Source organism: Aspergillus tubingensis (assembly GCF_013340325.1).
Source record: "Aspergillus tubingensis WU-2223L DNA, scaffold_7, whole genome shotgun sequence".
NCBI lineage: Eukaryota > Fungi > Ascomycota > Eurotiomycetes > Eurotiales > Aspergillaceae > Aspergillus > Aspergillus tubingensis.
Window position 1 is genome coordinate 386600 of NW_023336281.1, and position 14453 is coordinate 401052.

Sequence of the window (14453 nt, forward strand, 5' to 3'; positions counted from 1 at the left end):
GTACCAGCCACGACTAGATAATGTATGTATGCGAGCACGCTAATAGATACAAGAAGACAACCCCACCATAATACCGCTGTCGCGTAACAGCACAGCAGACCGTAAAACAGATGCCTCTAACCTCAGAGACACCCATCCATCCTCCACCCATCACCACTCACCAGTAAAGAAAAATCGATTACTCCTCATCCAACGCAAACCGATCCAGGAACCTAAACGTCCTCAACCCCTCCCTAACACTATCCACAAACTCGGCCCCAACCGTCTGCCCCACCACCACACCCTCTCTCTCATCATCAATCCCCGCATTCCGCAACGCACCCTCCCCACTTCCAACCGCCCCCACCGTCTTCCCGAACCGAAACGCATCCACCAGCACCTGCAACGGTCTTCCAGCCGGATACAGGGTACTCACCGCACTAGCCGTAGAATTGCGCTGCGGCGCAGTGACCGATCCCTCGGGAAAGAGCCCCTCCGCACCAGGCGCGACAATCACCGCATCGAACTGGATCGCGTCAGAGGCTGAATACGTCTGATCGACTCCGTCAGTCAATCTCTCCGCGACGACTACCACATCCACTTCATCGTCTTTCAGCTCTGTCGCGAGGTCTTGCGCGGCAGTGATGGATGATGGTGTTTGCACGGAGGCGAGGAAGCCAACCTTCAGGTTGGAGAGTTTCTTGAGCGGCGTGCCGAAGGTGCCTACGTCGGTGGTTTTGTTGTCGTGGTAGTATGTTGGGTCTGGGGAGGGGGCGGGGATGTCGATGGCGCGGGCGACGCGTTGGGCGAGGTCGTTGGAGATGCGGTTGAGTTGGATGATGACGTTTTGACGCACCGTGGTCGATTTGACGTTGCTGGTTTCGAAGCGGATTGCGTCGATTAGGAATTGCTGTTCCGTGGGGACGAGAGAGTTGTAGAAGAGGCGGGGTTGGGACCACACATCTTGGAAGGTAGGGGACGTGCTGCGTAGGAGGTGGCCTGAGGTGGTGCGGCCTGGGGAGGTGAAGAAGCCGTTGCCGGTTGTTTGGTTGGCTTGTTTCGGGGAGGCGGAGTTGAGGGTGTTGGGGCTGTAGGCGTTCGGGTTGAGGGGGATGTACATTTGGCCTAGATGGGTGGGTGGGTGGTTAGTTGGTGGTGATGGGGGAGGTAAGGGAGGGGAGAGGGGACTTACCTGCGCCATCGCGGTTGTTGTTGTGGATTGGGACGCGGGGCTGGTTGATGGGCAGCTGTTCGAAGTTGGGGCCGCCGTGGCGGTTCAACTGGGTGTCGAGGTAGGAGAAGAGACGGCCCTGCAGCAGAGGGTCCTCGGTGAAATCGACTCCGCGGACGATGTGGCCGGGTTGGAACTGGTGCGGTTAGATTGGTTCGTAGCGTAGGTAAGGTCCATGAAGGTTATGCGGGCGGAGAGACAGGGAAGCAAGGAGCGACATACCATGACTTGCTCGGTCTCCGCAAAGTAATTGAGCGGGTTGCGGTTGAGGGTCATTTTTCCGAGTTTCGTGATGGGCACGTACTCTTCCGGCACGATCTTTGTAGGATCGAAGAGATCGAACCCGAAGCGCAGCTGGTCTTCTTCGTCCATGATTTGCACGCCGAGCTTTGCTTGTTAGTTTTGAGCTCGCTGCAAGGGAATGTGTCGCACATACCTCCCACTCCGGGAACCGTCCATACTCGATCGATGTCCAGAGATCCTGACGCATAAAGTCCGAGTTCTTGCCCGAGACCTGCTGCGCTTCTTCCCAGACCATGCTGGCCTTGCCCTGCAGCGACTTCCAATGGAATTTGACCAGCTTCGACGCGCCGCTGTCCGTCACGAGCCGGTATGTGTGCACGCCGAAGCCGTCCACATGCCGGAAGGAGCGCGGAATACCATGTCCAGCCATCGCCCAGAAAAGAGTATGCAGAGCGCTGGGCTGCTGGCTGAAGAAGTCCCAGGCCGAGTCGTGGGCGGTAGCAGCTTGGGGAATTTCGCTGTCACCTCTGGGCTTGACGGCGTGGATCAGATCGGGGAATTGAATGGCATCCTGAATGAAGAACACGGGGATGTTGTTTCCGACGAGATCTGACGGGTCAGTGTTTGGCTGAGAGTAGAGAAAAAAAAGGGATAGCTTACCGAAATTACCCTCATCGGTGTAGAAGCGAGTCGCAAAACCGTGCACATCGCGAGCAAGATCGGTACTGCCACGACTACCAGCGACAGTGGAAAAGCGCACGAACATGGGAGTTTCCTTGCCCTTTTCGGAGAGAAAAGAGGCCGCGGTGAGGTTGGAGAAGTCGCCGTAGGAGACGAAGACACCATGGGCACCGGCGCCACGGGCATGTACGGCGCGTTCGGGAACCTACATTCTTAGTGGTGCAATTGCGTAGTAGACCAACAATAGAACTTACCCGTTCATGATCGAAGCGCTGGATCTTCTGGCGGAAGATGAAGTCCTCTAGCAAAGTGGGACCGCGTTCACCGGCGCTCAAACTGTTCTGGTCCTCAATTGGGCCGCCCACGTCGGAAGTGAGGTAGGTGTTATTGTCATTGAGGTAGTACTGAGAGAGGAATTCCTCAGTGGATTCTGAGGCATCTGAGGAATCGCGAGCAGAGAGGTCACGACTCATGTAAGGGCAGGCGGCATTGGCGAGGCCAATGAGGCCGACGAGACCGATGGGACGCATGGTCGCGTGGAAGGGAAGGGGAGGAATGGACTAGGTCCAGGGAAGATGAGGCAATTGGAGAGGTAAGAGAAGAAGGAAGGGGAGGGGAAGGTGAGGGAAAGAGAGGGGGAGACCGAGGGAGTTATATAGAGTGAATGGGATTGGCATTGGCATTGCATTGGCATTGGCAGTAAGTAGCTACTAACTGAGTAGATACTAACTGACTAGTACGAATGTAGGAGCCGTCTGTTCCCAGCATGTTTTGTTAGATACCAGTCGGGTGTGTACCTTACTTGGGATGATATCTTTCGGTAAGGAATCCTGGGATGCGTATTGAGATGCAGACACACGGCCAATGGCGCGTTGCTCATTGGCCAGGGGGTCCATGCCCCGGCCGAGACCCAGGCTTGGCGATGAGGAGGAGGTCGAAGCTGACTGGCGGGAGGGCTTGGTAATCGGGAGGTCTGGATGGAAAGGGACTGGCTTGGCAGGCGATGACGTTGAATTCCACTCGTGTCGTGCCATAAAATACAGTATTATCACGATAATAATAATAAAATGACAAAATAGCAATGATGTTGCACAAAACCTGAAAATGGGAGGTGTCGGGATTGTCAATTAGTCTTCCCCACTCATGTAACAATAACAACGATAACAACAACAACACACAACTCATTGGTCTTCCCCTTGCAGGGTGAGAGCTTCAATTCAGCCGTAGCCCAAATACTTATTGTACTACCTCAGGCATAAACTTACTAACAACCAGGGGACAGGCTTTATGCACGAGGGAGATGATTCCACAAAGTACATTGGCCAGGACATGTTCATGTTCATGTTCCATCTGCAGGACCCAACTATTAATAACTTACCCGACGGTTCCTTACAGCACCTCCCCTCCCTCAACCCCAGTTACACTACTACTAGTACCACCACTAGTACTACAACTAACTATGATCAGACCATCCAGCCAAGCCCACCCCCGCAGCCGGGGATTCTTGGTCCTGCAACGTGCTGAATTTCCATCACACCGACGCGTCGCCGCCCAGAGTCACAACCTACTAGTAAGAAAGAACATCACAAAATTCTATTTCTGTACAATACCTAGTCTACACATCCCCCATCATCTATCATACTAGTATACTATTCTAGTATCTAAAAATACTTCGGCCAAACCGGATCCTCCCACGTCCTTCCCCCCTTTATCAACTGACTATCCACTCCATCCGCTCCCGAAGAAACATACAACACCTTGGCCTGTGCCCCCTCATTCCAATACTTATACGTCACTCCTTTAGGCACAAACACCACATCTCCCATCTCCACTCTGGCAGTCTCATACTCCCCAATCTGCACCTGCACGCTACCCTCCAACACCTCCAACGCCGCCGGGCCCGCCGTCCACGTCGGGGCCGTCGCGTTGCTCGGCTGCCGACTCATGATGATCGTGCTCAGGGTATAGTTTGTATCCTGGGCCTGCGTGGCCGTCACCAATGGCTGCACAATCTGGTACGCCCCGTACTGCGAGTTGAGGTACTTGGGGCCGTAGTTGTTGGCGATGAAGTACGGCTGGCCCGCAGCGCCGAGGGTATCGGATTCGGTGTGCCAGCCAGAGTCGGAGGGAGCGGAGCCGTTGACGAAGTCGCGGCGGGGCGTGAAGTCGAGTTGTGCGTAGACGTCGTATTGTTGCAGGCCGGAGATGGTGCTGCTGTCGGGGCCGGTGGCCGAGGAGGAAGAAGAGTTGCTGGAGCCAGGTACGTAGGGGGTTTCGGTGCCGGAGGTGTAGTTGGTGCCGAGGGCGTAGAAGAGGTCCCTATTATTTCGAGGGTTGATTAACTTGCTGATGTTTGGTGAATAGATGGGGAATTGGCTTACTCAAATCCACCAGGAACAATCACTCCCACCATTTCAGTATCCGGGTCGAGGATCTGGAACGTGTGTGTTGTGTTCCGAGGTACAGAGCCATAGTCTCCCTGGGTGAGGAGACGGCCCTCCTGTTCTCCATCGCCCTTTTGGGCCCAGAGCTGGAAGCGACCCTTGAAGTTGAAGAAGTTCTCATAGTGCGTGCGGTGGATGTGAGGGAGAACACCGAGAGAGCCGCTCGAGGGCGCATTGGTGCTCATCAGTGTGAAGGCATAGTCGGAGGAGGGGCCGGTGACGGTGAACCGGTACAGTTGGGAGTCGATCGTCACGGCATGTGAGTTCTCATAATGAGGGAGGATATAGGGGCGAGGGGACGACGGGGCCTCGGAGACGTAGAGGTCCTCGACGGATAGGGCTGAGGTGAGGGCCAAAAGAGAGGAGAGGACGACAGAACGCATGGCGATGGAGTCTTCAGATTTAGGTTCCGATCAGATCTTGCTAATTCTTCGATAGACATTCTCTGCAGCTACGATTCTACAAACTTATACCCTTCGGATGGACAATGAAGCCCGATATTCACACCGGAAATCCCGAGATTCTGCAACATGGCCCATGTGGTACGCGAAATGAGCTGCAGACCTCGTCGCAGGTCCCGATTTGTTGGAATTGCAGATACCTCAGCGACCAGACAAGACAATAGGGCAGACGAACCTCGGTGCCTGTACGTATCCGGTCATGAGTCTCCGGAATGACGAAACGCCGTGTGTGTCGGAAAATCCGAGAGTAGGATAGCGATCAACAGGTCCACTGCAGGAACTATCCAGGCCAAGGGACGCCATTCTTGGCGGGAACAGAGTGAGTCGTTGTCCTGCCTTGGATTCTTCACGCCCCGGGCTGCAGATTATCTGCAGCCACCTCTACCTACCTTAAATCCCCATATACTCTAAAAGTATCATTTACAAAAACATCAAATGTCTACTTACTCTGCACCTCTCACACAGAAACCACCCAGCAACACTGAAGAAACCAAATGCCCCCGATGTCGATCACCGTCGATCATTCAAGGTCCGAGAGCTCCGATAAACGGCGGGTCGTCAACTCGGCATTTGTCTTTGCGGAAAAACCACCCAGGCAGCGGGGAAATGCCGCATACAGAGTAGTCTCTCCAGTGTCAACCAGGCATAGTCTGTAGATAATAGCCACACACTAACCCACTCTAGTAAGTCTAGACATCGCTTGTGAGTCCGGCAGGAACACTGAGGGTCAATCAAGCACGTAAATAGCCTAGGGTTGTCCGTGAAGATTGACTAAGCGGAAACCATCGGAAAAATAACTAACAAGCCAGACTCCGGAGGGGGACTTGTGGCAGGTACACCTGGGTCAGTTATGAGGATCTGCTTGCACCCAAGACTTGGTGCGGACAGAGGCCGGGTAAATAGACTGTCAGTGTCTGCTTTGTGTGCTCCGTAGTGTTGGGGGAGTGGCAGAGTGCCAAGGATAGTTTGACGTGAAACGGCCGCCAGTTTCATCCACTTTTCCTTCCTTCCTTCCACCGACAGATATATTCTCTCGGTAGTGGATAACCCGAGAAACAATTTCAGTTGAGCTCATTACGGCATAGCTTCTATGACATATTGCAGATATGTAAAGTGTAAAGGAGAAATTAAAATGGAATGAAGGTGTGTGTTGTAGTGTGGTGCGGGTAAAAGTGAAAACCGAAAAACAAAAGCGGGAGAAAAAAGAATTGTCCCTGGGCGGGGTCGAACCGCCGATCTCAGTGATTCCTGTATGATGAAACCATAAGCACTATGCCTTAACCACTTGGCCACAGGGACAACTGTTTTATGTGGGGAATTTCTTAATATGGCTTATACCCTACTTCTCGCATATATCCGGGGTGAGGGTGGTTTTTTGTTCATGGTTCCTTGGGTTGATTGTGGGGGGAAGGAAGCTGCAAGTTTGGTACGACGTGACATTTTACTTTGTAGAGTGGCGTGTCTTATTTATTGGGTTGGTGTTGTGTAGCTAGCTATATTTGGGGGATCGGTGTTGTAGGGTGTATGTATAGCTTGTGGTTTTGACTGACATTGCGACCGAAATACATATTCGCAGACCAACTTAGCGAGGTACTAGGCTATCTATCTATTCTTCAGTTATTTACTTTTAGAATATAGGGACCTGTGAAAACAAAAACGACGCCGAAAATGGCTCCCCTCTGCATCCCAACCCAGACACCCCTCCTTCTCGCCCAGCCTGGTCGAGCGGCTATAAAGATGCTTCGTCAGCCCTCTCCCTCGGGGGTTTTACAACAACCTTCTCATCCCATCTCCTCTCCCTCGATCGACCTCGACACGCTTGACTCACAAGTCTCCTATCACAGAATCCAAGTCTTGGCCTTTTGTCTCCCGATTCTTCTGATGGCGCCTGTGTCCGTACCTCCAGGTCAAGGCGATGAGCACTGCTGCATATAGACACCGTCGTTGATGTCATTGTTGATAGACTTGATAGTGGACTAAGTCAGACTATCTTTCTCCATGGTATATTCTAGGTTCTTCGCGGGCTTGGTAAGTTATCCCCCCTTTTTGAAGGACTATTATTGACATATTACGTAGCGAGGGGCCCCCGATTTGGTTCCAGAATTTGTTTCTCGAGGCGGTGCCAAATTTTGAAAAAGTGGATTTCAAAGGGCGTCAGGAGATTGACCCGACGACAGGAGGACTTGAATAGAGACTAAAGGCTGGGCTGGTAGCCTCTTCTTGCATGTTTATTTGCTAATCAATGTTCCTTCAATATACTTGACGATGGGAAAAAAATGGCAAATATGATTAACAATATAAAAACGTTCTCTCGTCCAATTTGCACATAATTCAAGCCCCCTCTTGTCGTTGCGGAATTATTCCCGAGGACTGGTAACCTGGACAATCAATGTTGGGATAATTCCACTTACAACGACAATCCCACTCATGAGCCCAGCCGTACCAGTGAAACCTAGAGCACGAAACATGTATGGGAAATAGAAAGGGCCGACCTAGATGTTCCTGTTAGCGAGGGGAATACGCGCCGAGGTAGAGTAGAGGAGGACGAACAAAACCATAAAGTAGCCTGATAACGTTGAACAACACTCCAATTGAGGCAGAGCCACTAGGCGAAGTATCGATGGCATACGCAGTGAGAATGGTAGATTGAATCTGATTGCCAAAGCTGGCAATGGCAATTCCCACACAGGGGGTCACATTCCAAGATTTCGCGCGCTCAAGTTGAAACCCCCAAACGAGCTGACCAGCAATGATAGTGAGGAAGCCAATATAAGTCAACCAGAGGCGGTCGGCCGGATAGACTCGGCCTTTGCGCTTTCGATAAACCTTCATGAAGTAGTCGGACATTGGCCCACCGACCTGCTCTCCAATGACGCATCCAATGATGATGGGGATGAACTGGAGACCGGTTTGTTGAGCATCGAGATGAAATTTCTCCCCAAACGTGAGGGGCATTTCGACCACGAAGACGATATTCGCATAGCAGAAGGTGATAGCAGTAGCTAGAGCTGCTATCAAGATCCGAGGGTCCTTGGCTAGGCGGAATGGAGACACAAAATCCGATATTCTGATGGGACGCGCATCAAGTCGTTTGGGCAGCAACCCACGGAAGATCGAGACTTTTTCTTTGGAAGCATCATTCTCAGGTTCCGTAACACGAAGCGTCTCTCCGCCAAGGCAGATATAAGCGACCGCTTGCAAGAAATTGATGATGGCAAATATCCAGAATATGAATTCCACTCGAATGTGCTGCACCACGAATCCCATGATAAAGGGACCAGCCGGGGTACCGAGGATGGTCATCAAAACCCACCACCCCACCTTCCGGGCATATTCATCCGGAGTGGATAGTTCAGCCACCACTCCACTTCCAATTCCAATCGGTGGAGATATGAAAGCTGCAGTCAAGACACGAGTGATCATTTGGCTAGCGTAACTGTCGCACCGGGCGCCTCCGATATTGCACACCATACTCGCAAGGACCGAAAAGATCAGGATATAGTGGCGGCCATATCTTTCTGTGATGACAATCCAGAAGATTGGTGCTATTCCAAGTAGTACGATCTAAAGACGGATTCTTATCAACAAAGCCCGATCCCACTCTGGGAATTATTACGAAACAAGATACTTACTTGAATGGACACCAGATAGCTTGCGTCAGCAAGGGACACGCCATAAGATTCTGCCATTGAAGAAACTGCTGGCACGACTCCTGCCGCCATGAACACAGAGATCATCGAGTGGAATGAGACCATTAAAATCATATTATTCTTCTTCCATTGTGGCCAGTCGACAGCCTGGCGAGAAGTACTAGGTTCCATTGACGACGAATGGACTGCTCCTTCCAATTGGACAGGAGGACCCGATTCACTTGACTCCAGATGCTGGCATTCGTTCTTTGACTGAAGGTCGCCAGAGCCCGTGTCGCTCATGGTTGCAGGGAAGGATTGAAATTGGTCAAATAGAGATTTCTATTATATTCTAATATAAGATTGAATTGAAGATTAGAGAGCTTGCTCCTGATAGTTTTGCTGTTGGAAGAACTCAGCCAACCCACCTCCTTTTCTATCTTTCTATATCTCACATACTATACTTTCTATACTAGGGTTTCCTAACACATCCTAATCTAGTTCAATGCGGGGTAATAGTGTCATTCCCCACAGAAATCAGCCAGTTCATAGTTTCGGTTCTCATCCCGGGCTGTAATGATCCTTGGTTCCCCGTGTTTCGGGACTAATCCCGTGTATCTGGAATGGCAGGTGTCTGATTGGGGTAGAAGGATCGGTAGGTTGGGCCTAATTCAAGGTTTGCGCCCCGTTTCCGCGAGGTCAGCTCTTCGCCCAATAAAAGTTTATCATATCCCCAGAAGATCCGAGGAATAAGATGGGATCTGTCCCGAGTGCTTAGACCCCACAACGGCACGCATCCCCCCTTGTGTATTGTTCACCGCAATTGCATATTAATCAATATTGACTGTTACGAATGGAGTGCAGTTGTAGCGGAATTATGGCGCGTCAAGTTCGGATACGCCGTAAGAAGAGCTATGAGCGTGGAAGGGTGTCTCAAAAAAATTGGCACATTTGGTTATTTCTTGATTTAAATTTCGATATCATCTCCCATCACACGAGGAGCGAAGAGTTTTACAAAGCTAGGGTACTACTTTTTCCACCCAAGAGCCATATTGCTATGGCTTGTTGAAAAGGTTGTTCGCATTTCCAAAGTAGATCTTATCGCGTAGCTCTGGGTCAAGCGGGAAGTCATCTAGAATTTGCTTGAATCCAAGTGATTTGTCCGGGGACGCATAAGGAAAATCAGAGCCTGTGGAATATATTAGCTACTAGTGACAAAATAACGGGGAACATGGGAAAGCCTTACCATAAGTAATATGATCATGCGGAATAACTTCGAGAATTAGCTTGAGACCGGCCTCGGAACTGGAGAGGGCCAAGTCAAAGTAGAATGACCGGAAGTCTTCCATGATCTCCTCGGAGGATTTCCCGTAAATGCGGGCGGTTGTAGCGGCTTCCTTCGACACGGTGCAAATGCGCGTAATCAAGAAGGGCAGCGTTCCTCCGGCGTGGGAGAGAATCACTTTGCAGTCTGGATAACTTCTCTTTGTGTTGGTGATAATCATGTCGACAGCAGTTCTCGTGGTCTCATGGGGATAATTAATGGCTGGTTGCGGCAGGAGAGGGTTGACTCGAGTCGTATCAGCGGGATGAGTAGGGTGAATGAAGACCACGGCCTTTCTGGAATTCAGTTCTTCCCAGATAGGCTTAAATTCAGGGCTACCAAGGTATTGGTTCCCTGAGCCGTATCTTGTGAATAAAGTCACACCTTCAGCCTTCAACACATCTAGGGCGTATTTGATTTCCGCCAGAGCGCCTTCGGTATCGAGAAGGCAAGGCAACGATGCGAAAAAGCCCCATCGCTGTGGATCTTCATCACGCTTGGCTGCAGCGTACTCGTTCGCCTTGCGGGCCAGTGCTCTTCTCTTCTCGGTCGTTGGGGCGATGACTGCTCCAGGCGCAGTCAGCGACAAGATAGCCTTGGTCACACCAATCTTGTCCATGAACGCAATGTCGCCCTCGGCTGACCAAGAAGGTGTCGGCCAGCCAGAAGGGTCACCTCCGGCATCCTCGACAGCTGTGAAAATCTGTTCAGAATCGTATTCTCATTGGGAGGGGGTTGTTGTGATATACCTTGCGCATAAAATTCGGGGACGAAGTGGTGATGGGTATCGATGAGGCTCATTGTGAGTTGCAATTCTGTTCGCTGCTTGATAATGTCTTATCATAGAGAGAAACGCAGATAGGCAGAATATATACCATCGACAGTGCAATACCTGGTGTGAAGTGATCCCCACAATGAATATGCCGGTTTTCCGGTTGCCGACCTACCCGGAGTCAATCATGGAGAAGTGAACACGGCTGGCCGAATTGCCGCTGTCGTTGTTTACAGTTTCGATGACACGTTCCACGATCTGGCCTGTTAACAGATGCGCAACGCATTGACCATCAGGCATAACGGTAAGTAGGTCCGGGATATATCCCGGTGCTCGGGCCTCGGTCAGTCCTTGTTTCCGCCACTGCATTATGTGTGTGGAGATCTTGACAACACAATTTGACCCACGGCTCTAACCGGGCAGGTCCAAAAGAATACGAGATTTATAAACCTTGCTGAATCCAATTGGACATTTCTTTCCTAATACTGCAAGAACTACTTAATTTATAGAGAGTAAATACCCTACTACATAGCTCGAACTCCGCTAATTATTATATTATTACAGAGTATAGCCGAGCTTTAACAAGTAGCACTGCAATCATTCTATATTTGTTTAATGACAAGGTGTACTAAACCAGATGATCAGAGATAAAGGATTGATCAGCTAAAAAATCAGTAAGAAAGATGCCGCGGATATGTGGATATAAATAATAACAATAATAAGCTAATAACAATAATAATTTCAATAATAGTAACAGTATGCTGTTATCGAATAGCCAGCCAGAGCCATTGATACGATATTTACATTTCAAAATATAGTTCTCCGAGGTGTAATCATACATATATTTCAGGTAATCCAATCGCATAGCAGACTACTTGTAATTAATATAGACTGGGGCGAAGACAGAGATATAGAGATAAGTAACTGCTGGAAACGGATAAGACGGTGTAAGAATAAAGAAAAAAAGAAATAAGTATAAGCTGTAATGTACAATCAGTTTTACAGCCTGTTTGAGTATCAGTCTCTTCAGCTCTTAAATCAGAAAAGCATGGGTAGTAGATAACTATCTTTGAAAGCTGGTAGATAAAACAAGATTCTGTATAAATAAGCGATGTATTTTTTTAGCAGTACATGTTAAAGAACAGGAAAATAACCACTAGATAAAAAACGGCAAAACAGAAGAGAGAAAATTCCGATTTAGCTGAACAGCTGGTTAGAGCTGAAGGAGTGCTTTTCCAGGACTCTAGAAGTAGAGGTGACTGGAAACAAGGGCACAGCCGCAATTTCCGACAAGGAAAAAGAAGGGGGGAAGGGATAGCGAATAAGATAGTAAGAATTTTTTATTCTCGGAGCCGATGAGACGAGGGGGCCGCGATCAGGTAAGTGCAGAATATGGGAGGAGAAGGTTAAAAGAAAAGAAAAGAAGTAGATGAAGTGGAAGGACAGAGGGTAGGAAATTCTTAGTTATATACTCGGAAGAGATGACGGGCAATGATGCCAGTACATCATATCAAGCGACTAAGCCGAAAGCGGCAAAACTAACTGTAAGGGGAAATTCACAGGTCCCAGAATTACTTATCTAAATCGTTCAGTCATCAACCAACATATCTGACCATTCCCATCACTCTCCAACCTGTCGTTTTCACCACACCCCCCGACAGGCAGATTGCTCTATTGGGCTGACCGTCTCTCAGAGCGCCAGCACTAGAGCCTACTACTTGCATCACTCCCCTGCGACCCTCTCATCCGGCGATAAACAGCATACACATCCTGCACATTATCCTTCCCCCAACTAACCAGAAGTTTATTCCTCTGGACAAAGTCCATAGTATCCAGCATCTTCTCTTCCCTCCGCTCACATTCCGTATCCGAGAGCTCGCCATCAGCACACCGCAGATATACCCTCAACATGTCGAAATGTTTATCCTTAGGGAGATGGAACGTATTGTAGTTCTCGTTGATTTTTCTGTGGATCGTGATGTCCCATGGATCTCTCCTAAAATACCACCATTATCAGTATACTTCTCATGTCTAAGATGAAGAAAGGAAAGGAAAGAAAAGAATAAACTCACGTATCCAGCGACATACCCTCCGCGACCACCGCATCCCAAACCATCCCCACAGGCATCGCCAAATCCATAACAGCCTGCCGAACAGGAACATCAGGCGCATACGAAAAGACAAAACTCTCGTCATCGACCAACAGAAACGCCTTCGGACTCTCCAGCACAGTCATTCCGCAATCGCCCAGTATCTTCTTATCGAGCTTCGTGTATGCCGAATCCTGCAGCATGATTTCGATTTCTGTCGGTGTCCATGCCATTTCTTGCAGGATTCGTTGCAACATGAGCAGGAAGGCGTGCTGGTAGGCACTTCGCTCCCTGGTGAATTTGTCAAGCCGGAGGTTCGTTATGCTGTTGCATCCGAAGGCGATGATCTTGCTGACGGGGCGTTTGATGGTGGGTAGTTTGCGCAGAGTCGCGAGCATGTTCTTGTAGAGAGCACTGTCTGTCCAGGTGTGGAAGATGGTGTTGAAGCTTTCGTGCGCGGACGCTATTTCTTTCTTGGTGGGGTCGTAGTCGTCATAGTCGTCTTCGTCGTCTTCGTCTTCCCCGTCTAGACGGCGGAATTTGTGGCCTAAGGCGAGATTCGAGTATAGGAGGGAGGGGTGGCGCGTTTCAGGACTGGGGGTGATATAGTCTGTTGGGGCGGGGAAGAGTTCGAGGAAGTGTTTCACACTGAATCATTTGGTTGACGATTAGTATTTGCATACAGTAAATGATAATATGGAAGAGAATAATACGTACCCAACCATAGCTACACCCTGCTTATTGCGCTCAATTCTCTCCGTCATCACTTCAAACCCTACATCCGCGCCATCCAATGCAGGAATATACACGATATCCCCCGGCTTACACCTCTCCACTCTAGCCTGCGCCTCCTGGATGGCTTCCTTGGTCCACCGGGGTGTCCCCTCTGGATATAGTTCCTTGTACCGCTGCGCCCTAAGGTGTGGATTCAAATCAGTATCCGGCCCGCTGGGTCGGAGACAGGGCTGTAAGCCGATTTCTGAGGTGGAACGGCTTTGAGTGGTATTCGTTGGTGGTGCCACGTCCATGGGGTCGCTGGAGCTTGTGGACGACGCGCTATCCTCGGACTCATCGATGTCCATGGGATCGGGCGTGTACATAGTACTAGGAGTAGTCATTGTTGATTGTATGGACTGTTCACGAGGGTGGAGGATTCAAGCTAGGTTTGACGAAATTGGGTGAATGCGAAGGTTGTTGATTTAATTACTGGTATAGTCTTCTTGACTGGCGACGAGGATGATCCAAGAAGGGATTGCATGTTGAAGTAATTTATACCTGTTTTCGAGAGACGTGGAGAGACAAACAGTAAAGGAGAGTTTCCATGACAATTGATCATATTGCGGCTCTTCCCTGTACATTCACTGTCAGCCGGACTATAGTTTGGAGAGTCGTAAAGGTTATTGTTGAAACTAGGTTTCCAGGGAGATTCGGGATGAAAAAGAAAAGAAAGTATGCTGTATATAGATGGTAAGTGCCGCACGATGATAGTGCAGTAGCTTGGACCTTTGAATTGAATAGGGAGAAGTATCTTGTTTTGATGTTCAAAGGAATAGTCATGATTTGCGCTAGTTTCTGTTTCACATTATAGAATAGCATTTA

The 14453-nt window shown here is 49.7% G+C and overlaps 5 protein-coding genes and 1 non-coding gene across 6 annotated transcripts; all 6 read right to left on the reverse strand.

Moving 5' to 3' along the window:
- Positions 1-178: 178 nt before the first annotated feature.
- Positions 179-2664, reverse strand: cat1 (catalase catB; the record flags this gene model as incomplete). The annotated part of the gene is made up of 6 exons (XM_035500210.1): positions 179-1104; positions 1172-1346; positions 1433-1597; positions 1647-2062; positions 2114-2339; positions 2389-2664. The coding sequence occupies 6 exons, from the start codon at positions 2662-2664 to the stop codon at positions 179-181; spliced, it is 2184 nt and encodes a 727-aa protein (XP_035356103.1).
- Positions 2665-3795: 1131 nt separating this feature from the next.
- Positions 3796-4961, reverse strand: AtWU_05101 (quercetin 2,3-dioxygenase; the record flags this gene model as incomplete). The annotated part of the gene is made up of 2 exons (XM_035500211.1): positions 3796-4453; positions 4516-4961. The coding sequence occupies 2 exons, from the start codon at positions 4959-4961 to the stop codon at positions 3796-3798; spliced, it is 1104 nt and encodes a 367-aa protein (XP_035356104.1).
- Positions 4962-6248: 1287 nt separating this feature from the next.
- AtWU_t130 lies at positions 6249-6338 on the reverse strand. Its single transcript is given in 2 exon segments — positions 6249-6284; positions 6302-6338. It is a non-coding gene; the product is annotated as a tRNA-Ile (tRNA).
- Positions 6339-7396: 1058 nt separating this feature from the next.
- On the reverse strand, positions 7397-8971 carry AtWU_05102 (MFS transporter; the record flags this gene model as incomplete). The annotated part of the gene is made up of 3 exons (XM_035500212.1): positions 7397-7531; positions 7590-8603; positions 8672-8971. 3 exons carry the CDS (start codon positions 8969-8971, stop codon positions 7397-7399), a joined length of 1449 nt encoding a protein of 482 aa, XP_035356105.1.
- Positions 8972-9723: 752 nt separating this feature from the next.
- On the reverse strand, positions 9724-10793 carry AtWU_05103 (amidohydrolase family protein; the record flags this gene model as incomplete). Its single annotated transcript, XM_035500213.1, has 3 exons — positions 9724-9857; positions 9915-10685; positions 10742-10793. 3 exons carry the CDS (start codon positions 10791-10793, stop codon positions 9724-9726), a joined length of 957 nt encoding a protein of 318 aa, XP_035356106.1.
- A 1675-nt stretch (positions 10794-12468) lies between these two features.
- On the reverse strand, positions 12469-13972 carry AtWU_05104 (SRR1 family protein; the record flags this gene model as incomplete). The annotated part of the gene is made up of 3 exons (XM_035500214.1): positions 12469-12760; positions 12837-13502; positions 13572-13972. The coding sequence occupies 3 exons, from the start codon at positions 13970-13972 to the stop codon at positions 12469-12471; spliced, it is 1359 nt and encodes a 452-aa protein (XP_035356107.1).
- Positions 13973-14453: the final 481 nt, after the last annotated feature.